Source organism: Heloderma suspectum, chromosome 2 (genome assembly GCF_057233095.1).
Source record: "Heloderma suspectum isolate Gila_16-S chromosome 2, 16-S_ref, whole genome shotgun sequence".
NCBI classification, from domain to species: Eukaryota; Metazoa; Chordata; class Lepidosauria; order Squamata; family Helodermatidae; genus Heloderma; species Heloderma suspectum.
This window is the reverse complement of record NC_139459.1, coordinates 268,744,650-268,770,669: the sequence shown is the minus strand read 5'-3', so window position 1 is coordinate 268,770,669 and position 26,020 is coordinate 268,744,650. Positions and strand designations below refer to the sequence as shown.

The window sequence follows — 26,020 nt, the reverse complement described above, 5'->3', positions numbered from 1 at the left end:
GCATGGTCCAGAAGCCCAGTGCGAGCGCTGGGATTCCCCTGAAGGAAAGGGGAGATTTTCTTTGCGGGGATCTGCTCATCCCACCAAGGCTGTTCACAACACAGCGCTGGAGTTTAAATGCCCTTTTTTTCTCTCCAAGGTGCTGAAACGTGGGGGGTGGTTTCTTGTCCAGGGTCCTGAATTCCCAGCGCCTCGCCGGTCTAAGCTCCGCTTCCTCCTCCGCTTTCCCACGCCACTACTAACTACAAGGATTGTATACAAAATTAGCAAAGAGGAAATTTCCACCATTTTATTCAGTCTGGTCTTTATTTATTTTTTATTTTGTTTGTTTCTAAGTGCCAATTTGTTGTTTTCTGACTCGTGGACTACAAATTCATCCAATCTGAAAAAATGTGTAACCTCAATGCACTTGGAGTCTACCTTTGGGAGACCATAGTATTCTTCAGGTAGGCTGTTTTCTAAACCACTGAGCTAGGGGTGTCTGGGTGTTTGAGACTGCGATCTGGCATGTTTCCTCGGCTTGAATCCTGCTTGCAAGAACACTGTCAAGTCATCTTTTGGGATTTCCCCACATACCTCCCCCCCATTATTTTCTGTTTCTAATTGTTTAATCCTGAGTATAAGGACTTCTGACAGCTTTATTAGTTACTCGGTGTAATTAGCACTGCATTTTCTGTCTGTGTAACCGCAGTGCTGAAAACACCTGGTGCTCAAACTGGTAGGAATGCGACAACTAGCGGTCGCCGAGAGGGTTGTACCTCTGCTCCACGAAACAAAATAATTCATTTTCTGACTTTAAAAAAAAGGCAAGTTAAGATGAACAAAGTGGATTATGCCCCCATCATCTATTTATAATGCAACTTTTAGAAAGAATTGCTTTGTGCCAGGTGAATTATTCCTACCGTGCTCAACAGGCTTAATTGTACTATTTCCCTCCAATTAAATTATTCATTTAAAAAAAAAAACTTTACACACAAGTTTTCTCTCTCCTTTTTTTGGTAAAGATTTGTCTCCGTTGACTTCACCCATTTTAAGAAGACAAGATTTTCAGTGCAATCCTATACATGCCTATTCAGAAGTAAGCCCGATTGAATCCAATAGGACTTGCTCCCAGGTAAATGTGTATAGGATTGTGGTCGCGGTGTATTTTTGGTCTTCTAACTGTATGTTATAAGGACAAACTACCACAATACTTCTCTCAAAAGTTCATATTAAATGCATGGGGGGGTAATTGTTGAAGTTCTGCTGTACCGTGTGGGAATGAATCATGCCATGAGGTAGTAATGAGAGGTGTCATAGACATGCATTTGGGAATCTATACTTGTTTCACGGCCTGCAGAGTTCATCAATCTTACACTTCATTTGAGTTGCATGACTGGAACATGTAACCTTCCATGTGTTTTAGAAGAGCAAAATCTTGTGTTTTGATAAAGAATGCTGAATCATACTATATGTATCTAGATAGATAGATAGATAGATAGATAGATAGACAGACAGACACACACACACACACACACACACATCATTGCCAAAGCCTGTGGTTTTGATTCTTTCTTGTTGTTGTTGTTGTTGTTGCTGCTGCTGCTGTTGTTTCTCTTGCTTTCTTTACACAGATATACTATTATAATTTCTTAGATTTTGAAAATTAATTGGCTTTGTCATAAGAATATCAAGGTCAGTGTTGGAAGCCTTTCCAATCTTTCCATTAATATTTAGTAAGGAGTATTTGCCCCATGAGAGGTCATATTATAAAGGAAATCTACATGGTCAAAGCATACGCATGCAGTGCTCCATTAGAGGTATGCAGTCTGGCATATAGTTAGGCTGTTAAAATACCATTGACTACAACTAGGCATAAACTCCCTAACACTGAACAGGACTGCAACTTTAGTTCAAGACAAATGTGCCATTTGCTTTAACCCTGATCCTCAATATCTTAAATGCATGTGCCTTTATGGAGTATGATCAAGCTAATCTCCATGCAGGATGGTGAACAGGTATCACTGATATGCAAAGCAAATGTGCAATATTTAAGAAGAGAGATCAAGAGGGTGTGATGTAACATTGCATCCCTAATCACTTCAGGATGTTAATAATGCTTCTGAAAAGGAACAAGAAAGCATTTAAATAAAAGTTCTAACAGGATCTGAGTATTGTGGAAAAACATCATTCCTCTGGTCAGAGGGTTAATGTAAAAGCAGGAAATACATATATATACCTCTACATTCCTCTCTCTCCATCTTGTTCCAGATTAGAATATGTGCACCTCATAGGTTTTCCACATTTTATATAAAACATGTGCATGCAGACTCATTCTGAAGGACCCTGATCAACTGGAACTCTTGTTCCCTTCCATGAGAGTTTTAGGTCCTAGCAATTACATTTTCATCTACCCCACAGATATGCTACACAAAAGAAACTTTGTAATGTCTCTACATTGCACAGAAACAAGGGTGTTCAGCTTTATATATATATGGGTGTTTTCAGATAATCATTATAATGACCCTTCTTGGTATAAGGAACTTGAAGCAAACTTAAGTTGTCATTTGCAAATATTTCTAGAAGCAACAGTGCTTGTAGAAAAGAGTTTCTACCTATCTCTAGTGCATTCCATCACTGTGGTACTCATTTGCAACCCTGAGCTCCAAACATTAATTTCATTCACAAATCATTTCTGAGATTTTAGCGCAGTGGATTAAGGACTGTTTGTGAAGTTAATATAAGCCCATTATCCCTGTGGAGAATGAATTGCGATACTAAAGACGCAGCTACCTAGTAATCCAATAATCCACAGTAGAACAGAAATATGAAGTGCATTAGGTAGAACTGCTTATCCACACTCCCAACTGATCTGTCAAACCAAAACAGATTGGAACTGGAGTAAGAGTCAACACTGCGTCAATACATAGTCTGCAAAATAAAATTAAAGAGGAAGTTGAAAATATACAGCAATTACAGAGAAGAAAACTAAGCTTCTGGTTAAATGTAAGGCCTTCTGTAAGCCATTAAAGCCTACTAAATCTGTAAGGACAAATAACATCTGGTGTGTGATTGCAAACATTATGATATTGCCAATATAATATTTGTTTCTGTTGCACTTGGGGCATTTTTTAAAGAATTTGCAGTTTATTCACAGGTGCCTTTTATAGAAGGAATTCACTTATCAGTATTCCTATAGATATATACATGCCTTCACAGGATGAAGCAGTTTCAGCATATAGCTAGGATGAACTCGTGAGGCTAAAAGGGAATAGGAAATTTCATTTATGTTGGACAAATACTTAGGTTTGTCCACCAGCAATGTCATGTGCATAATTCCGCAAAGCTTGGGCAGTTATTAGCACACAAGAACCTTGTTTTATTGCATCCCCAAATGCCATGTGTAAAATTTGGCTACCAATTAATATGGAGATATTGAGATGTCTAAATACCTACCTGGCAAACAGATATAGTCATATAACCTATTTGCCTGTGCAAGAAGTCCACAATCTGCCTTGGCAAGTATGAATGAGAGCTTACCAATATAAGCATTTTGTTTTAAAAATTTGCAGTGTTTTCCATATAGCCTCAGCTGTATTCTCTCTCAGTGTTAAATAATTCTAGTCAAGCATAAAGATCATCAGTGACCATTGTAACTGTAAAAATGCTGATATATTACAGACACAGTTTAGGGTGTGCAATGATGAAGAGGAGTATTTGTGCTTTTTTTTAATGTCCATTAAATTGGATTGAGCCTAATTCTCAGATCTCTTGTGCTGAAATAAATTAGATGCAACTTCCCTGAAGTTAAGTAGGTAGATAGGTTGATTGGTTTGGGATTACAGGAAAAGCAGCCTCTGAGTCTATGTTGCCTCTCAGATTCTAGAACCAGACCTGTTGTACATGAATCGGTCCTTTCCTGTAGTGCTGGATTTTTGCTAAGAAGAATGATAGTGAGGCCTGGTTGGTATACTGCAACTTGCTGGCAGGTTTGTAGAACCTGTTGGATATATTTATTACATTAGCTCATATTTTCCTGTGTCCTTTTGATTTCCACTGCAAACAGAGTTTAATGGCCATACTAAAATTTCATTTTTCCCTTTCTATTGAATGCAAGTGATCAACAGTTTTTGCATCTCCCTGGAACAGAACTCTTTTTTTTTTTTTTAAGGAAAAGGGGCAATTAGCTTGCCCTTGGGCCACCAAAATGCAGCCGAGATCCAGATTTCAAGTCATTCCACTGTACCTCTGCAATGCTGGATAACTTTGCAGTGAAACCTGCAAGTGAGGCAGCAAGAGAGGTTCCTAGCACCATGTGGCTCATACTATCTATACTCCCTGTTGTTCCTCCTTAAAGGAACTCTTTGCACACACACTATGAGGGGGAGGGAATGTTGTGTTTGCCAAAAGTCATTTTAAGGCCTTTAGCACATTTTTAAAATAGAGGCTCCTGTTCTAATACATGAAGTCCATAAAAGCAGCAGCAAAATCATCTTTAAAGTAATTATTATTAATACCTTGAAAAAATAATAGTCTAGGCCATATATTTTAGTTTAATGGCTCCACATTTCTACTTTATGTTATATCTTTTTTAAAAATCCATATTTCTAATATTCATTTCATTATTAAATACACTTTAAAAATAATTTCTATAAAGCGTAATAGGATGACGCTGGTATTCCTCTTCCCAACTTCTTTAAGGCTACAGGATGCTTCTCTGTATTTGCTTCTTCTCATGCAACCAAACTTTGGAGAACCCCTTTGGTATTCTACGAGCAATCAAAATAATATATAATGACCTACAAAGGGTACTTCAGAATAAATGCATTTCAAATTGGCTGAACTGATCAAAATGCAAACTAGAAAACTTAATATGGCTATGGCTCATTGCTGCTTTTATCCCACTTGGATTTCTGTAAGATATAGAAACTGGCCATCCAGGTCAGTCCAAAAGTACATCTAGTCTACCATTCTGTTTTCCAATGGTAAGCATCCCAATGCTGCTGGGAAGCTTAACAAGCCTGACACTGAGTTGCAATCCAAACTTTTGTAATAAGAAACAGTAAGAACATAAGGAGAGACCTGATGGATCAAATCAAAGGCTTATATCTAGTCCAGCATTCTGTTAACACAGTGACCAAACAGCTGCCTGTAGAAAACCCATAAGTAGGACATGACTTGACTTAACTTCTGTAAACTGTCCAGAGAGCTTCAGCTATGGGGCAGTATAGAAATTCAATCAATCAATCAATACAATGAGTAAAATAACACCATGCTCCCCAGCAACTGGAATACAGAGGCATGTTGACTCTGATACTGGAGGGTAATACACAGCCATCAAGACTAGTAATTACTGATAGCCTTCTCCTCCATGAATTTGTCTAAACCCCCTTTAAAGCCATGCAAATTGGTGGCTATCACTACATCAGTAGGTAAGTAGTTGCCACACTTGCACCTACTAGAGTTTGCTCTGCCCTGTGAGTAGCCTCAGGGCCATGAACATCTTAATCTTGAGTGGCACTGGGGTGGGGGAGTCATAGAAGAGAGGGCCCACAGATTAGAGGCAGAGCACTGCCATTTCTAGTCAACAGGATCAGGTGGTGTGTCATGGGAAAGACCTCTGGCTGAGACCCTGGACAGCCACTGTCAGTCAGAATGGGCAGTTCTGGTCAAATGGTCTGAGCTGCTATAAAGCAGCTTCCTATGTTCATAAAAAAAAGGGGGGGAAACATTTTCCATCATGGGCAATGAAAGCCATCTCAGCCTTTTGTGATCTAAGGTATTTCAAATAAATGGCTTCGGGGTTAAGGATGTAGGGTAGATGTCGAGACTAATCCTTGGTTGTCCCTTTGTTTGTACAATGCCTCTGACTACAACCTCAATAGGCTGTGTGTGCTAGATGGAGTCAAAGGACAAGGAGAGAGAGTCTTTCGCATACATGTGTAGATGTACATTAGATCTGAACAACAATCCTAGAGGCTGAGGGGGTTCACTGCTTTCTCCACAAAATGACTCAACTCTGCAAAGCACTTGGAAGAGGAAATGCACTGCAGCAGCCACAAGCCCCCACAAGAGGCCCGTTCCGTCACCTCCCAGAATTCGTAACACCCAATTCTCACAAGAGTTACTCATTTGGTCAAATCATATTAATGTTTCCAGCACCTGAGCATAGATGTTAGTCAGTGTCCGGCAAGAAATTAATCCAGAGAGTCAAACCAACAGAGAAGTGGCTCTGCTTTTCGGTCCAATGCCCATGTTAGATACTTGTGCATGGAGCCGTTTCCGTATAAAAGCAGAAAGTCTCTTTTATCAATCTAACTGCAGTTCATAAACTAATGAAACATAAGAATTTCTTTTTTCACCCTGCTGCAAGGTTGTTTGAGAAACACACAGATCAGAATATGAGTAAATACTAATTCAGAAGTAGTATTCTCTATATCAGAATGGAGTCACTCATTTATCCAAATCTATATGCTTGAATGGCCAAAATAGCAATACATAAAATGGCTGTTAAATCCAGCGTCCAGATTTTTAGATTGTTTACATCTGCTTCTGTCAGAGGGTTGAAGCTGTAGTCCTAAGTACACCTACTAGGCAGTAAATCCAACTATTTGCAGTAGGTCTTATTTCTGCATTAGCAGAATTGTGCTGTAAGCAGACATTCACTAAATTAGCTGTTTGTTTGTTTGTTCATTTGTTTGTTTGTTTGTTTGTTTGTTTTTGCCAATATTTCTCATACATTGTTACTCTGATTAGCTGTTGTTATCTTAGTGTCCAATCCTCTGCATGTTTAAATAGAAAAAAGTCTGTGGCTGGCTGGGGAATACTGGGAGTTGTAGGACTTTTTTCTGCCTAAATATGCATAGGTTTGTGGCCTTAGTTGCTTTCCTGTTTCTAAGTGTCCTAAGAATTTTTAGTGGTGGCATGGCAAAGGCGAAATAATATTTCCCATTCTTCAGCAGGGAGTTGTATTCCATGGGGTCCCCTTTCCATGTCTAACTGCAAAGCTGCAAATAGAATTCTAAACACGGTTATTGGGAAATACGGCCCATTGATTTCAGTGGAACTGTCAAGCAAGTCTTTTTAGGATTGCAATGTTTTGATGATTTTGCATACTGGCTGTTATTCAAAGGATCTGGATAAATCAGCATGATAAACATGGATAAAATAATTTACCATCTAACGATAAGGAAAAGTACAGTGATACACTGTCCACAGGGTGGAAGCCAGCAAAAAGCAAGATGGCTAGCTAAAGAAATGGGTTTTGATTGTGTTTCTCATGACCCAATCAGAGACAAGCCCACATTTGCATGTACAAATTGACAGGAGAGCAACCACTGCCAAAAAAAAAAAAAAAACAGCATACTCAAGTGTTTCATCACTGAGCTAATTTCATTAACATATTACTTCCCATCCTCTTTACTTGCCATAAAATATCCATGATGTCTCTTCATAGAATACCCATGTTACTCTCTAGAATTCTTAACTGTTCGAATGGAAGCAAGAGATGCTGCATAGGTTGGTATCGACCCCCTACTCTACTCAAAGTTCACAGGCCACCATTTTCCAGTGATGTTAAGCAATCTGCTTTTATCTAAACACATTGGCAAAGGTACAACAATTTACATCATAGAAAATGAGGACTCTGTAGACCCAAATACTGTTGCATAGGTTGCATGCATAGAATTGTGGACCTTGGAGTAGTATGCATCCAGTGATCATTTATACCTCCCTTCTGCCCTAAAGCAAGCTCATTTACCTTAAGCAAGTCACATTTGCCTCATATATTTGTCTTCTTCATCATCATCCAGATTTTAGCATACAACCAGCAAAGCCCAGAAGTGAATGAGATCCTTCACTGACAAACGAACAAGCAATCCGCTAGGGAAAAAAAAATACAGAGCTAAGGCATATAAGCAAACTTCTTATGCTGACTAAGCCACAAGCCTAAGGGAGCAATCCTATGGCCACTAGACAGCGGCTAGACAAGGATATCTTGTTTTCCAGGAATTGACCTTGGAGCCCATGCTCCGAGGTCGGTTCCGGGAGAACCGACCTCACCCACTTCCACACTGCCTCGGAGGCAGCGCGGAACAGCCCCATCCTCCACGCTCGCAAGAGGAGCACAGAGAGGGTGAAAAGGGGTGTGACTGGGGGCATTCCAGGGTGGGGAGGGCGGAAATACCTGTACGACACATCCAATGTGTCGTACAGCAGCCTCCTCCCCCACTCAGCCCTCCCACGGCTCAACAGCCGCAATCGGCTGTCTAGCTGAAAATGCAGGGCAGGAGGAGCGTGGAGGGAACAATCCCCTCCGTGCTTCTCCTGCCCTGCATTGGATAGGCAGTCGCCTCCAAGTTCAGAGGCAGCTGCTTGTCTGGATAGGACTGAGCCCTAATATTGCCAGATTCTGTAAGTTCACATATTCAGAAAAGCCCAAGAAAAACTGGACATTTCCCCTCTGAAATTACCACATCAATTGAGAGAGAGAGCTTGAGCGGGAGGGAATATGCTCTTCAGTAACACAGAACAAAATGAATTATAGAGAGACAATTGTTCATTCGGTATGTTGCACTGTGTAAACCACTAACTTAGCTAACACATTGCATCATGTAAATATAACAAGTTGCTGGCGAGTAGATAGGTCTCTGTTGCATCAGCGCAAAATAAAGCATATGATGTCTTGGCTGACAAACAGATACTCTCTCATAACCCATTCCATTTTTTTAAAAAGGGTAATGGAAGATTTGTAGGAGAACCTTCAGAAACCTGAGATGTATGCAGACAACCCCACACACACACTTCATTCTAAGGACAGCAAGAAACAGTTAGCGAGGATCTGCTGATACGAAGATCATTGCATGTATGGTACAGTGGTTCTTGCAATGCCATCCATCATCGCACATTGCCTTCAGATGCAAGCTGGCAGCGGCAGCCTAAGATACACCAAGATCAAATAGATGACTCCTAAGGCAAACTCCCCTCCACGTTTCTTTTCATTAACAACACAGATTTCAAAGGAACATGCACAATCAGAGCCCCCACTCCACCGAACTCAATGGGAGCATGCATGCATGCATTATAATTCCAGGCGATTCAGCAGCTGGGTAGCATTGCAGGGAAAGATTCCTACCGTTGATTTCCACACAATCTAACCCTTCCATCATTTTTCTTATTAATGTCCCAATTGGCTATAGTGGAAGGAGAATTTTCAGTGTGGTTAAAACAATGGCAGTTCAATTAGTGTCTCAAGGAAAAAGTGAAGGGAGGGGGTGTGGAATGCTACACAAGAGGAAGCTGGTTCCATTTTGGAATATGGTACAGTAAATTTTGATGGTGAAAAGGAGAGACAAAGCCCCAGGATGTGTGTGTGTGTGTGTGTGTGTGTGTGAGAGAGAGAGAGAGAGAGAGAGAGAGAGAGAGAGAGAGAGAGAGAGATAGGGAGAGGGAGGGAGAGGGAGAGAGAGAGAGAGAGAGAGAGAGAGAGAGAGAGTTTTATTTGCTGGAGTAGCCCAACGTCTTTCAGCCTGTACCATATATTTCTGGACATTCTTCAGGGGTTAAAATTTCTAAATATAGCCTGCAGAGATTTCTGGGGGAAAAAATGTCTCCAAGAATAAATCCAGTCACAGGATTTATTCTTGAAGGCATATATTTTTTTTCAAAGATTTCTGCAGGCTATATATATATATTTTTTAAAAAACCTCTGAAGAAGGCAAAGAAATATATGGTACAGGGCTGAAACATGTTCGGCTATTCTGAGGAATAATATTCTAATTTTACAACCTGGGACTTTGTCTCTCCTTTTCACCATGTGACCTTGGATGTTGTCCAGTTTTGTCTGACTATAGCAAATTTTGAGGCAAGATATTCTAAAGGAAGGTTCAGGATCACATTTTCAAAATTCAGATTTGGGGATAGCTGTTCCTCTCTTCTGCATTTGACTCCAAAATCTGGACATCATATTTGATAGTCCATTGAACTGACCGGGAGAATACAAACAAACTAATCAAGAGACTATACTCCTGTTCACAATTCATCACATTTTGCCAAAAGTTCAAAGCTAGGTATGAACAGTATATATTTGAAATTTTAAAATGTGGTCTTTTACATCAATGGTGGACAAACTTCAGGATTGCAGGAACTACGTTGTTGTTGTTGTTGTTTTGCTAGAACAGAGATCCAAATGGAGCCAGGTGCCAAAGACATAGACTTACAATTAAAGAATTCTGAGCCCAAGAACTTGATTTGAGTACCAGAGATCACTGTTCTTTCACACAAAAATGCACTCCTAGTTACCACAAGCTGTCTTCATTTCAGCAGTATAATTTAGTATTGAGAGTGAGGGATCTTTTCGTTGTTGCTATTATTAAACAATTTATGCCTCAATCCTATGCATGTTTGACATAAAAAAAAGTCCTACATCTCCCAGTATTCCCCATAGAGCTCCCAGCATTCCCCAGCCAACATTGGGAATGCTGGGAGTTGCTGGACTCTTTACTGTCTAAACTTGCATAGGATTGCATCCTTAGAGTCAGAAATCCTTGCAGATCGATTTGGGTGATGCCAAATCACCCAAAGATCTACCAATAGATCCAGATCTACCTTCTGCCTACCCCTGTTTCACATCACAAAACATTTCCACAAATGTTTTCTCCCCCATAAATAAACAGGGGGTGGGTTTCCAAGCCAACAATTTATTCCTGTAGTAGGGAAGTATAAAGGAGAAACACAAGTGTTATAAGTTCTCAGTCTTGCAAAAGCAAAGCCTTCTTTTAAGTACTGTCAAGTGGAATTAAGGTCACAGAAGTCTCTCAGCCTAAAGAAACCTAGGGGTTCTATAAAGGAGGCCTGCAAACAGTACATACTGATACACACACCAGAACTCTGTAGAAGGGCTTGCAATTTACCCCAACCAAAGAAGGCCACATACGCTTTATGATCCTTTTGATGAAGGAAGGAAAACAGACCTCCTTTTTCCACATACACACTCTACCTGTCCTCATATCCCAACAGTCTATGAGCATCTCTACACCAGCCTAAAATCCCATATTTAGAATGGGGCTTTCTGCTTCCATTTTAAATGCAGGATCACAACGGACTCCCTTTCCATGTGCTCCCTTTCCCTTGCCCCTTCCCCCTCCTTTTTCCCCTTATCTGAGTCTTCCATATGTGTCAATGGTCTCACTCCTCTTCTTGCAGCCTTTCCTTTTTCATGGAGGAAACTTAAGCGGAACACAAGCGGGGTAATTTGATAGCTCTTTATCTGCAATCTATTTAAAAATGGAATGAAGGTCATTTAGCACAGGAGATGCCCTGGAGGTCAATGGCATCATCTAAAGGGCCCATAAACTTCCATCAGTAACCAATCTCAATAGCAGGATAAAAGCTCATGTGAAGAAGCCCCATGACTGCTGTCTGAAAATCAACTATATCATCTCTCTTTGCTCTGCTCCATCTACCATGGTCACCTTTAAGATCAGTGGGATTAAATATTAGCCCACAGCTAGTGGTACTGATGAAGAGTGAAACTGAGTCAAATGAAGCTCATGGAGTCATGTGGACTCCAGAGTTCTGACAGGAGCAGAAAGCTCTTTGTCTGTAAACAATGCCGATCTGAGGCATCTTATGGGGTCCCAGGGTGCTGTGTGCAGCTCAATAGCCATAGCTCCATCTTAGAGCCTCTAAGCCCTACATTTGAAACAAGTTATCAGGCATCAGTAATGAGAAGAGAAGATGCCTTCCTATTACAGTAGAAAGGAAATAAGCTCACAGGGTACACTTGCCTCAAATCCTCCTTGCAGAGTGGAAACATTACATTTTCATTTCCAAAGTGTGTTTTATAAGGGTCCAAATATGCAAATGACTGTGAATATTTATGACAGAGCTGATCTATTCTCCAATAGGTTTGTTTTACCTAACAGGAATGTCATTTTCAAATAGCCTGCCAAACAGTTGTTGCCTTTATTCCTAAGAAATCCAAAATTGTGCTTTGCTCTTCACAACGTTTTTAAAAATATAATCCCTGTACTCAGAATCACACTCCAATGCTAAATACATTTGCGCCTTAATTGGAACTGTCTTTACTTGAAAGTAAGTCTCATTAATTTCAGTAGGACTTACTTACAAATAAGCATGATTAAAATTGCAGACTTGCTGGAAAATAAACGTCGCTGGTTTCAGTTCACATCGTCTTAGTTCACATCCAGTCAGGCTGGCTTCAGGTTTTAGGGTGTCCTGAGCAAAGTCATCTACTGGTGGTCCCCGTCCTCATTCCTAAGCCCTGGTACGTGTACCAGGCTGCAGCAGCAGGCAGGAGCAGCAGTGCTCAGAGTAATGTCCTGAGCAGTACTGGGAGGCTGGAACTGACTGCCATTTTAATTTCCCACAATGCCCCACAGTGATGCTGTGTTGGGAGCATTGTGGGGAATTAAAATGGTAATTAGACCTGTTCAGAACATTGGTGGCAGGTGTCATTGGTGGGTCCTGTCTAAGGATGGCAATCTACTGAAGCCAGCAGCTAGCATCCAGTTAATCCACATTCCATTGAAATAAATGGCAACATTCCAGTTACTTCAGTGCTCTGAATTGCACTTCCTGTTAGGTTTGGGATACTGGGACTGATTCTCAGGTGCATAGGCATCATTCAGTATCTCATCATTTGGTGACATCCTTTGATCTTCACCTGAATGTGTGGCCTGCCCCTTGATTTGAAGTGGTGAAATCTCTGTTTATGGTGTTTTATCGATGCTAACTACTGCACATATGCAACTTATCAGCATTGCAGGGACTAAGCAGTGAACAGCCATATGTGAATTAGTGAATCCCTTATCTATAAAAACAACACATTTACAAAGACTCTACTCTAATAACAATTCTCAGCTTGAAAATATGAAATGCAAAATAGACAATGTTATTTCTTTTGCTGGACCAATTTCTGAGGATATAGGAATGCGCACCTTTTAAGTTATGCAACACTCTTCATCATATCACTGCCTGATGAAGAGTTCTGTGTGGGATGGGAGTTTTCACATTCCAACTTCAACAGAAGTTGCATTCTGTATAATATCACCTTGCTTATTTTGCATTTCTTTCTTTTTAAAATCTTATTACAGAAGCATCACTGTATGTGTGATTTTAAAGATATGTGATGGGCTAACTGGGTTCCCAGGACGTTCTTTTCTAAAGTTTTGCTGTGCAAATTCATGAAATCAAAGGCAACTACAGATTCTGTGTGCTAGATGTCACATTGCTCTCTGTGTGTGTGTGTGTGTGAGAGAGAGAGAGAGAGAGAGAGAGAGAGGTAGATAAAATCCACTGCTTATAGAAAACCACAGCTGTAATCTCTTATCCAATTTTAACAAATGATAACAGTTCTTGCTTGGAGACTGCTTTCTTACTATATATAAAAAATTATCACAAACTGTGCCTGTGCGCCACTTCCATGGAAATACAAATGTTATTAAAATGAAGAAATATAGACAGAATAACATCAGATAAGTAATGGGGAAATCGAGAGACATCTCCGAACCAGGCAATGAAAATGTTTCCAATGATTTGGAGTAGTTGTAGTTCTGGCTCCCAGAACTCTTGACTGAGAGGCAGACACTGAGGAATACATCCATGGTATCCCTGGGGCATTGGTCCTGTGAATATATGAGATGCCATCAAGATGAGCTTGTCATACCTAAATTTTATACATAGTCACTCATAAGTCCCATTGATTTCAGTGTGCTCAAGACTGCAACTTTAATACCATAGCTATCAATGAAGGAGCATTCTTACTAATGTATGAAACTGCTAGTAGTCAAAAGAAAGCATGGGTGTACATCTTTTACAGGCTCAGGGTTTGCTCTGTGGTAATTGTTTAATTGTTGTGAACTGCCCAGAGAGCTCCAGCTATTGGGTGGTATAGAGATGTAATAAATAAATAAAGCAATATTAAATATTTGTGCATTCTACGTAGCCTTATGAAAAATAAATGCTCACCATTTATATAGGGTTGCATCCAGGCTTAGGGTGCAATCCTATGCATTTTTAGATGTTAAAAAATATCCCACAACTTCCAGCATTCCCCAGCCAGCATGATGAAGCATGGCTAACTGGGGAATGCTGCCAATTGTAGGAATTTTTTTTCCATCTGAACATGCATAGGATTGTGCCTTTAGTCTTGTTTAGAATAGACCCATTGAAATCACTAACTTAATACTAACTAACTTAGGTCCCATTGATTTCAGTGGGCCTACTCTAAACATGACTAAGTCTGGTTCCAACCCTTCTAAATGCTCAGGTTGCGTTAGATGCAGTATCTCGCTAATCCCTACAGCAACACTGTAAGGTAGGCTTGTATTATAATCCTGCACAGATGTTTAGAGAAAAATGAGATTTACCTAAGTCAGGGACAGAGAATATGTGGCCCTCCAGATGTTGTTGGACTGCAGCTCCCATCATCCCTCACCGCTGGCTATGCTGGCTAGGGCTGATGAAAGTTTCAGTACAGCAACAACTGGAAGGCCACAAATTCCCCATCCCTGTCTTAAGTTATGAAGTGACTTCACAACTCTGATGAAATGGGAAAAGGGAATTTTCTGGACTAGTGGTTCAGGCCTTTAACCACCACATGTTGCAATGTGGATATATATGGATGTGGTTCACGACATGATCACCTTCAGTCTAACAGAAAATGTTATAGGTTCATACTTACGTTGCACTCCGCTTAATACTGCTTGTCCCATACATTTCATTGTAGCAGCAGTCCATCTCCTACACTGGGCAAAATGAATGTGTATCAGTTCACCTGGGATTAAAGGCATGCACTGTTTGATCAGGGATAGGCCTGTCTGACTTTGAAGCCAGGGTCCTCTGGAAAGTCACTAACAGTATGCTTGATGAAGAATGTTCATTTTTCCTTGGGCATATAATAAAAAAGCCAGAGCTGTCATTGAGCTTGTAGACAAGCCATAATGAGGCTTGCCGCTTTGCAGCCACTTAGAAAGAGTAAAATGTAAAGTGAATCCAATATTATAGCAATGCAGAAAGAAAAAAGGAAGGAAGGAAGGAAGGAAGGAAGGAAGGAAGGAAGGAAGGAAGCCCACCTGAGTTGAAATATTAACCATTTGAAAAGAAACATCTATATTTAAAATGAACAAATAATACAGTAAAGGGCGGAAAGTTCGTCTCTCATTAATGTTGCTGTCACTTGAATCCCATCAAGATTATTACAGTGGCTCCCTCCCAGTATGGTTATGTTCATTAGAGAGAAAAACTGGCCTTGTGGCAGCAGTACATTAAGGTGATATGTTAGAGAAAGGGTGTCATGAATTGTGTGCCTGGGATTTGTACAGAGCAGCAGTCCTTCTCCATTAAACTGTTTCTGCAGTCAGGGTTTAGCTCATCTGAAGAGTTCCTAGCACCAGGCTTGCTTTCCCTAAATCAAGCTGCCTCTCCTATTGCTCTGCAACACCAAGCCACCTTTTGCTTATCTCGGCCCAACTGCAATTTCAGCCTATGGTGGCTCTCCTTGGTTTAATCAGCCTAATTGGGCTGTTTTATAGGCTTGGAAGAAGCTTGAGCGGGGAAGGAGATGCGGGTGACAGGATATGCCACTGGCACGTACACCGTACGCTTTGCTGCAGTCTGAGGCAAAACGTTCACGCTACCCTTTTCCAGTACTTCAGCCTGGAAATGGTTTTCCGTAGCAGCAGTTAACAACCCACATGAGGGCCATTTTATACCCGCCATCTGAGAGAGTCTTCCCCTGTCCTTTTTGTATACACTGTGTGTATGTAGTGACATTGGAATATTTGCACAGAGCACCTTTCGGGGCTCCCCAGACACTTTACATATCTAAACAGCTGTACCCTTATAATGGCAGCCATCTTGGCTGACATACCGCAGACTGAACCAGGGAGCGGAGGCTTTGTGACCCAGAGTTAAACAGACAGACAGACTATCTCACATACCTAGTGAGTATAGAGTGCAGTTTGAATAATGCCAGAATTTACGCCTTCATTGAGCTACGCTGGCGTCATCCTGCTCGTGGATGCAATTCAGCCACTTATGAGGTTAAGCAAACAAGCTGTGCAAACAACAAGCTCAAAATCATGCTGCATAATAGCTTAATGCATAGTGAAAACATCCTATTTGTGAACAAATTTTAAGTGGGATTTTCTCCCTTCCGTGCCTGTGTACCATTATCTGCAGTCGATCCATTCACACACACTGCCCTCATCGTCTGCAGGTCACTTAATCTTCACCATTTGTACATTGCCAGTGCCTCTTTATGCTTCATGTCGGATTTGGTATCATGCTTTGGGTTCGGACTGTTTTTCAGCTCTTAAGCTTCCAAGAATACCTAAAATGTGACCCAGGAAGTCAAAGTTAAAAATCCCTTGCCCACTTGACCACTGTAATATACTGTTATTTCATGCTACTTGATATACCACCTTGACTGCAAAGAATTGTTTAAAAAAAAATTATCCAGGGTATGTGTCCCATTCCCCCCACCCCCATAAGCATGTAGGGACAGAGCTAAAGGAAGGATATTTTAGCTACATCAGGAGCATTAAAAGCTCCTGCATATTCTGCAGAAAACTATCAATTCGCAGGCAGCACACGTCAGAAAGAAACACATTCAGAAAATGAGCCCGGCTGGTTTTTTAATTGAATTATATACAAATATTGATTGTGCTACCTATTTTAATATTTAACCTTCTTTTATAAAGTAAAGGGAAAAAAGAACCTGCGCCTTCTGAGAATGTTTCAAGGCATTTTAAACCAATTGTTTATATATATAGCAGGAGCCAGAATGGATATGAAAGGGGGCTAATATAAAAGTTAGGGCTACAATTTGGAGAAAGCTCAAGGGCAGAGGAGTCCCACCTTCTACATATATCAAGAGAGTTAAGCAGGAGTCATAAGTGAACAAGGCTATTAATAGTCTGAGGAGAATTGAAGTGTGTGTGTGTGTGTGTGTGTGTGTGTGTCTGAGAGAGAGAGAGAGAGAGAGAGAGAGAGAGCATTTATAGGAGATATCCAAAGACTCAGCTACTGGACAGTCTGAAGTGAGTAGACAAGGGAGGGAGAAAAAAGGACAAGTTGGAAAGAAATGGGGAAAGACACAGAGAAAAGACATGCTGGTTAGAAAGAGATGATGTATTATTTACTCATTCATTACATTTCTATACTACCCAATAGCTAACACTCTATTTAAAGGGGAAGACAGCCACAGCAGCTGCAAAAATGTCAAGACTCATGTAGGATATTGTCAACAGGTTCTCTTTCCCAGATATTATGTTGAGAAAATGGGGTGGCGTGATGACTCTAGGGACACTTTCCTTCTATCAGGATATGGAAGTTATGTTGGGGTGGCCACGTATGAATTGCCAAAAGAGAGGAAACGTATCATCAAAAAAGAGGATGCCAATTGGCAGAATATTTGCATTTGCTAATTTATATATATAGATACAAATTCAGAAATCATTATTATAATTTAAATAGAAAGGTGCTACATCTCACCATAGTGTGGAAGACTGTGACCAGGTGGGCTGTGTGCCTGCCTGCTCAGTCAGCCCGCTGCCCAAGTTCTAACTGTTGAAAGGCCACTGTTTCTTATGGTTCTTTACCTTAAAACCAAAGCTGGACAGGGCAGCCCTTCCAGGACACTGGCAGACCTTCAAAAAAGGGCTTCCCTGCAAAAGAAGTCAACTGGCAACCCTATGATGCTGCGATATCATCTAAAAACATGCAGAATGCCCATTTCTGTTCCGTGTAGTACGTTGTCTTGAATATCCGAACTGGTAGAAAGTCAGGATATATAAATTCTTTCCATTAATCAATTTTAAAGAAAAGGAAAGAATGCCCATTATTGCAGTAGGACAGCTAGGTAGGTGACACATTGAGATGGGGACACAAGGTGTAAATATCTATAATTAGAAGGACTCTCTTGCTTTGCCCACTCAGCCACTATATGAAGCTGGGCCCTGATGTTGGTTTTACTCTGCTGCCTTTCATCAGAGAAGATACCCCAGGGGCATTCAGACTGCAGGTTTACAGCAGGTGTTTTGAAACCATTTCAAGGCAAGCTTTACAGACAACTGTGACATTGGCCCATCCTGGGAGAGCCATTATTCCTATTGTGATGGGGACATTTCCTGTGGTCATTCTGAGGCATAGTGCATTTTGAAATGTCTTTGTGGGTTCATCTCACATAGATTTCCGTATGTGAGATGTGCCTTTATTATTAGCCTACTGTTTTGATTTCAGCTCTTTACATAGTTGCCGATTATCTAGGGGCTGGTTTGCACGCAATGACAATCCAGTGTTTTGGGGGCAGGGTTAAGTTTAAAAGTTTAGTGTGAGAATAAACCCTGGGTTCTAACTCTGGTTTGTTGAGGGAGAGACAAGCCAGAGTTCTGGGTTTGGATGTCATAGAGCATCCCTGGGTTGTTTAGCTGCTGCCTCTGGCAGGAGGAGTCAACTGGAAGCGATGGAGCAGAAGAGGCTAACACACTGATTCATTCACAACAACCCCAGGTAAAAACCCTGAGTTGTCACTGTGTGTGAACCAGGTCAAAGACGTCATGCTTCACAATCCCAGCCCTCTAAAAACAATGGGCTGGATGTGCCTGATCTCATCTGATCTCGGAAGCTAAGTAGGGTCAGCCCTGGTTAGTACTTGGATGGGAGACCGCCTGGGAATCAGGCTTCCTGCATTGAGCAGGGGGTTGGACTTGATGGTCTTGCAGGCCCCTTCCAACCCTATGATTCTATGATTCTAGTCAGAGTCTCCACAGAAAGCAGGCTTGGGAACATAATGGCAATATAGATGAACTGTAACTACTCTGGTTCTTGATGTCTTCCATGCCTTTGACTCAAAGATCACAAGGAAGCTGGATTCATGGCAAGGCAATAAGGCAGCATGCCTCTGAATATCACTTTCTAGGGAACATAAGCAAGAAGGTGCTATTGCTCTCATGTCCTACTTGTGGGCTTCCCACAGGCAACTGGTTGGCCACTGTGGGAGTCAGGATTCTGGATTAGATGTGCCTTTGGTCTGACCCATCACAGCTCTTCTCATGTCCTTAGGACTCCTGGAAAGTTGAATCCCCATAGATTTATTTCTATGGTTGGCGATTAGTTAAACCTTGAACTTCTCCCAAACAGATGCACAGCCACCATGGAGACTGAATTCTGTGTAGAGCTTACTTCCATCTAAAGACCAGTTAGCACTAATACCGCAGAAGTACATTGGAAGTGTGCAGGGTTCCCACTGGATTCATATTCAGGAGGCACCCATGCAGAAGCTCTTTTGAACGGAACGGCCACCATGACTACAAAACGTACAGTGACCATATGTGCAGCCTCTTCATGGAGTCACAAGTTTATACAAATGGTGACTCCATCTGAGCACCTCTTGGCCAGGAGCTTTGTAGTGGCCCTTCAATTATTCCCTAAGGGTTCACATGGCGGTGGCTTGCTAGTATGAACTAGCCCTTGGTATTCTTAAGGTCAGATATGCAGACACACTGGTCTGTTGCTGACTGAATCTGGCTGGGGGAAAGGACAATTAGACAGAACTCCAAATATAATGACCAGCAATGCTGAGACAGAGAAAGCTGCTGACAATTAGCGGAGGATATGTTAAAATGTTCGCAATAGTAGAGCCGTTGAATGTAGCCAAGGTCAACACACATGCATGAATTTGCATGGGAAAGGGGGTGTTGTTTACCAAAGAAATGTAGCTGATTAATCTGCCATTAGAAGAAAAAAAAACATTTATCTGCGTGATTTGTGCCTTATTCAGTTGAGAGAGAAACAATTCAAGCTACTACTTTCCAGGTTCTGGAAGCAACATGGATTGCAGACATACACGTCGTGGCATTGTGAGCTTTTCTATCCGAGCCTGTTAAATGGTTGTGAACTTTTCTACATGAGGCATTTATTGTGTGCTCATTATTCCCCACTCACAGTTGTTTACAGTTCTTTAGATGACTTCATGGCCCTCCAATTTCACTTCTGTTTTTAAACAGCACTTTTGGCAAGTTTTTCTCAGAGCAGGGAAAATGTGGTATCATTCGTGAATGTGAAAGAAAATGCTTTTTTTCCATTTGTGTATATGCTCTATTCCAGTATACCACAGTGCCACCTAGAGCACAGGTTACGTAGCAGAAAAGCAGGAAAGGAAACACTCTTTGTGTAGTGCTTGGATCTCAATTCTGTGACAAAACCAAAAATAGATCCAGAAGATTAACAGCCTCATGTAGAAAAACTCTGTATCGACTTTCAAAATCATTGCAGAATTGAGATCTGAGCTCTACAAAAAAAGCTTTTCCTTTCCTGCTTTTCTATTACATAACCTCTAGGTGGTGCTGTGCTGTAGTGGAATAACAGAATTACACAAATGGGAAAAGATGTTTCTTTACTTTCACAAATAATACTCCATTTTCCCCGCTCCAAAAAAAAAAAAAACACCCTGGAAAAATAGTCTTAAAAAACAGAAGCAAAGCTGGAGGGTCACACCATCATTCATGTAGATCCCAGAGGCACTGCTAGAAAATTTAAAGGGTAGGTGGCTGCAGCCCAGAGCTCAGTTCTGATGCATGCCCAGAAAAAAGAAAAAGCTGTGCTGGAGGAATGGTTAGCAGGTGTATTAGCAGGTTAGCACCTGTACATTAGCAGGTGGCAGGGCCTGGCTCTGTTTATGAGGGTGTTCTCTCTCTCTCTTTGTAATAAGGCTGTTTTGTTTCTTGTGGACTGAGGCCTTAGTTAAAACATGTGGGTTACACCAAAGTGCACTACCTTTTTGCCTGCTGCAAAATCTAATTAATCCACAAACCCTATATTTGGGTCACTCTGGGAGAGAGTGCAGGACAGGAAGGCCTGGCGTGCTATGGTCCATGGGGTCACGAAGAGTCGGACACGACTGAACGACTGAACAACAACAACAACTGTATTATAATATTTGTTATGACAATGTTATAAATGCCAGAGAAGGACATTGGGGGATTATGTCTCAGCCCTTTGGTAACAGTGCTGTGGGGTGCCATAGGGCAACATCCTGTCACCAGCGCTTCTTTAATATCTATATGAAGCCATGGGGTGCAGTCATTAGGAGACCCGGGGTGAGGTGTCATCAGTAAGAGGATGACACCAGCTCGATTTCTCTGTTACATCTGGATCAGGTGTGGCATGCATGACTGGCTGGATGCAGTGGTGGGTCAGATGAGGGCCAACTAACTAAAATTGAATCCTGGTAAGATGGAGGCTCTCTGGCCACGTGGTTCTGGGGCCTGGGAGTTGGGTAACTTACCTGTCCTGGATAGGGTTGCACCCCCTACAGCAGTGGTGTAGAACCTCAGGCTCAGGGCCAAATCCAGCCCTCTGGGGTTTCCCAAAGGGCTATGCCCTCTTCTCTTGGTCCCACCACCCTTCTCCCAACCACCAATCATTAGGTGGGTTCCCAGATTTTGTGCAGTTTCCCCCCCCCATTCTAAAAGCTTGAAATGCCTTTCCAAAGGCTTATTGACTGGCAGGAAGAGCTTTAAGTTAAAATGTGCTGGTATTTTAGCAGCCATCCCTTTTGCCCTTGCTCCACGTACCACTGGAATGCAGCCCCAAAAAGCTCCTTCAAAATGGAGTTTGGCCTTCAGGCTGAAAGAGGAGCTGCACCCCTGCCCAACAGGGAAAGGAACACGGTCTGAGGGTGCTCTTGCATTCTTCTCCATCACTGGAGGCCCAAGTGGCCTTGGTAGCAAAGAGCTCCTATTAGCACCTTTGGCTAGTACAACACCTATGACAATTCCTGGCCAGGGATAGCCTGGCCCCAATGATCCGCGCACTGCTATGCAAGGGTGGATGATTGTATTGTGCTTTATGTGGGGCTGCCCTTGAGACTGGTTCAGAAGCCACAGCTAGTGCAGAATAGGGTGGCCAGATTGCTCAGTGGACCTTCCTACTGTGCACCTACGACTCCTGGGCTGAAAGCTCTGCACTGGCTGCCAGTTAGCTACCAAGCCATATTCCAAGTCTTATTGTTAGTTTAGAAGGCCCTAAACAGCTCAGAACTGGGCTTTCTATGAGGCTGCCTTCCCATATAGGCCACCCTGGTCTTTATGCTCTGAGGAGGAGGCCTTGCTTACTGTACTAGGCCTTACTGATGTTCCCTTGGCTGTTGCATGGAGGAGGGCCTTCTCCACTGCAGTGTCCACCATGCGCAAAGATCCCCCCACTGAGATTAGACAGGTGTTGAGTGTTTCCGTCAACAACTAAAGATATGTCGGTTTGCCTGGGTGTTTTCCTGACCACCAGCATTGCCAGCTACACTAGGTTATTTTAATGAGATATGTTATTGTTTGATTACTGTTTGAGTGTTTTACTGATTGAACTTGGTGTATTTTGTTGTTATTTACTCTGTGAATCACTTTTGGTTCTCTTTAAAATAAATGAAAAGTGCTTTAAACATTTTATGAAATAAGTAAAATAAAGCATAAACTCCACAACAATCAAGTAAAAAGGCATAAAATCCAATACACACAATGTATCTAAAACAATAACATTCAATAAAAATAGCAATCACAGCAATCAATCAGATCAGAATTAGAATAGTACTAACCCCCAAAAGCAAATTCAAACCAGCAGCAGTCATGAAAGGCTTACTGAAAGAAACCATGTTATTCATTTTCTTTATTAAAACAAACAAACAAACAAGAAAATGAGGGAGGCCCATTTGTGATTTTTGGCAAGAGGCACTTTCCAGAGTCTACGGGCTAAAACAAGAAAGGACCTGCTCCTTACAACTGTGCCATATGTCCCCCCGTACCATCAAGGCTGTTGCCAGGTTTGACAGAACTGTGAACCAGGTAGCTTAGGGCTGTGACTCAGTGGTAGAGCACCTGCTTTGCATGCAGAAGGTTCCAGGTTCAATCCTTGGCATCTCCAGGTAAGGCTAGGAAAGAATCCTGCCTGCCTGAAACCTAGGACAGCCTCTGCCAGTCAGCGCCGACAATACTGAGCAAGAAGAACTAATAGTCTGACTATAATAAGGCAGTTTCCTATGTTCCTATGACCTCCAGTGCCCCCACAAGTGCTTCCCTGGTGCTCCCCACAAAGCTTACCGATGGGAGAATGAGTGGTGATGAGCAGCTGAGTGGACAGGTGGCTGTGGGAGATGCAGCACACAGCTCCAGCCACCCGGTATTCCCTTCCCTCAGCCCACTGCTGTAAAGAGAAGTAATGGGCCAGACAGCTACAGCTCCTGCCTCTGCCAGCATCTTCCTTATCCCCAATATGTATCGCAGGGTCAGATCCCAGAGGCATTAAGGATAAGGAAGACAGCAGTGGCTGTGGCCTCCTGTCCCAGCTCTTCTCTTTATACCATCAATTTAAACTGTGTTAGATGATGATGATTATTATTATTATTATTATTATTATTCCACTCTCTGGGTGGTTCAGAAAAATTAAAAACCTAAAATACAACATCATAAAAAATATAATATAAAATCTTATACAAAAATAGAAAGAAATTTAAAACAGTTAAAAAAAAAACCCAATCACAATATCAGGGCCAAATAAGACAACTGACATTAAAAGCCCCATCATATGCAGTCAAATGCCTGGGAGTAGAAGAAAGTCTTAACCAGGTGCTGAAAAGATGACAATGTTGACACCAGAGGACTTCAGTGTGGAGAGGATGCCACAATCTGGGGGGCACCACTGAGAAGGCCCTCTCCCTTGTTGCCATCCTCCAAACCTCCATCAGAGCAGGCATTCAGAGGAGGTCCTCAGATTTTGATTGTAGTGTGTGGGATTTTAGGGTATGGGTAGGTTCATACTGGGAGAGGCACTCCATCAGGTATTGTGGTCCAGAGCATGTAAGGTTTTATAGGTCAAGACCAACGCCTTGAATTGGGCTTGGAAACATACAGGCAGCCAATGCAAGTGGATGAGAATCGGTGTTATATTCTCAGACTTTCTGGTCCCCACTATCACTCTGCCTGACACATTTGTTACATGCTGCTTCCGAACCATCCAACTTGGAGGTTGCTGGAGCATAGACTACTGAAACCAGGTTATCCCTGTCCAGATAGAAGTGTAGCCTGGCCACCAGCACAAGATGGTAGAAGGCACTCCATGCCATGGAGGCCACCTGAGCTTCAGGGGCAAAGATGACTCCAGGAGAACCTGCTCCTTCAGGGGGAGTGCAATCCCATCCGGAAAGGTTGAACACCCTCTGTCTGGTCAGAAGAACCATTTTAAAAAGGGCAAAGGCTGGCATTAGCTGTGGTTAGGCCCATGGGCCTCAGCATTTCCCCCCCCCCATGCCAGGGACAGATGCCAAGGCTGCCAACCATTCTAAACATTTCACCTCTCTTTCAGCCCTGGAAGATATACAATGCTGAGCATATATCTGTAGGGAACGTAGATAAATTATCATGTTGTTCATCCAGAAAAAATCTAGCAAACAAGGGTTATATTATACGTTGGCTGAATTACTATTGATTGACTGAAAACAAGTTTTTTATTTTAGTTGTATCTGTCCCACCCTAATGGGTTGGGTTGTGGGTAATAATGATAACCTGTCATTGGGTGGGATGCAGCAGCCATTGCAGTCACTAGACCAGGCAGCCTTTTCCATTAATTAGGGCAGCCTTCCACAACATAGTGCCCTCTAGGTGTGTTGGACTATAAGCCCATCATCCCCAGCCAGTAAGGCATGGCTTCCCTAGCCAATACCCCAAAGCGGGGAATGAACCATCCCAGTTCTCAGCAAAGAACATGACAAAAGCCATGGCAGCAGAAGCAGTACACAGGCATTCTCCTATAGGGTGGCCATTTTACAGAAAACAGTCCTCTATTTAAAGGACTGTCCAGTCCAAGTCTGGCTAAGAGATAAAGAACTATAAGAAGGGGGAGAGCAGCAGGGGCCTTGAGTTACCCATCCACAGTTAACACCTGGACAGCCGATTGAACAGGCAGGCAGGACACTTCATCACAGTCTTCCCCAGGTGAGATATGCCGTATTTCTGTTTAAAGTATCATTATTATTTCTCAATTTGCATCTATACATATTAATTAGCATATGCAAATGTCTTGCAAATCACTATAATCTTCTTGGTGATGCATTCCTTCTTTTTTGGCAATTTGTAAGTGGCCACCCGAATTCTCAGCCTTTATTCAGAGCAGCTACACATAGATGTACACATAAGGCTGCGACTCCACAGAAATGCAAGGGGAAGAAAAACTCCTGAGAACGTGGATTTATGTGCAGAGTTCAGCCGCCTGAGAACCTCATTTTTTCATTTATTTTGAAAGCCTCTATCCCTTATGGCTGCAAAGATATGCTTGAAGGTATGTGGGTAATCGCGCCTGATGGAATCTCGGAAGCCAGAGGATGAGCTGAATAAGATTCCCTTCCCTTGGTTAGAAATAGGGCTTCGGTGCACTGCATATGTCTTTGCCCCCTCCATATAACTAGCACCATTAGAGTAAATTATGGAAAATGGTAAACACTGGCTGACTAAATGATGCAAATAAAAAAGAAAGAAAAAGAAATTATGCGCATTTCCCCAGATTACAGCATTCAGCTTTTCTTGACACACAATTGGATTCCCTAAATACAGGGGGGGAGGGTTTCTGCAAAAAAATAAGCACAGAGTATAAACTGCCCAGAATTGCTTTGTCATCAGAATAAATTGGGCGGCCCACACATGTAACAACTATGATCAGACCGAAGGTGGTACATGCTAACTGGGAACTGTAAATGTTATTGTGGGGAGCCAAGATAAGATACAAAAGGGTGATGGGGATATATGACAGAGGGAGAGAGAGAGAGAGAGAGAGAGAGAGAGAGAGAGAGAGCACTTAGAGAGAGCTATGATTTTCATGCAGAAAAAGAAGCAGAATCAACTCCTGGCAGCTCAAAATAAAGACACTTTTTGAGATGTTCCTACTGGAAAAGAGAAAATACCTAAAGTGCTGAGAGTGGGTTTGAACCCTTGATCCATCGAGATTTTTTTCTTTTCTTTTCTTTTCCTTCTTTCTT

At 41.9% G+C, this 26,020-nt stretch overlaps 1 protein-coding gene across 1 annotated transcript in view; it reads left to right on the top strand.

Moving 5' to 3' along the window:
* The first annotated feature begins 390 nt into the window (after positions 1 to 390).
* The window catches only part of GLRA1 (glycine receptor alpha 1), a 121,487-nt gene continuing 95,857 nt past the window's right edge, over positions 391 to 26,020 (top strand). The window contains exon 1 of the mRNA XM_084832435.1: positions 391 to 446. Within this exon, the coding sequence (XP_084688561.1) occupies positions 391 to 446 (56 nt within the window). The remainder of the gene's footprint in view (positions 447 to 26,020) is intronic.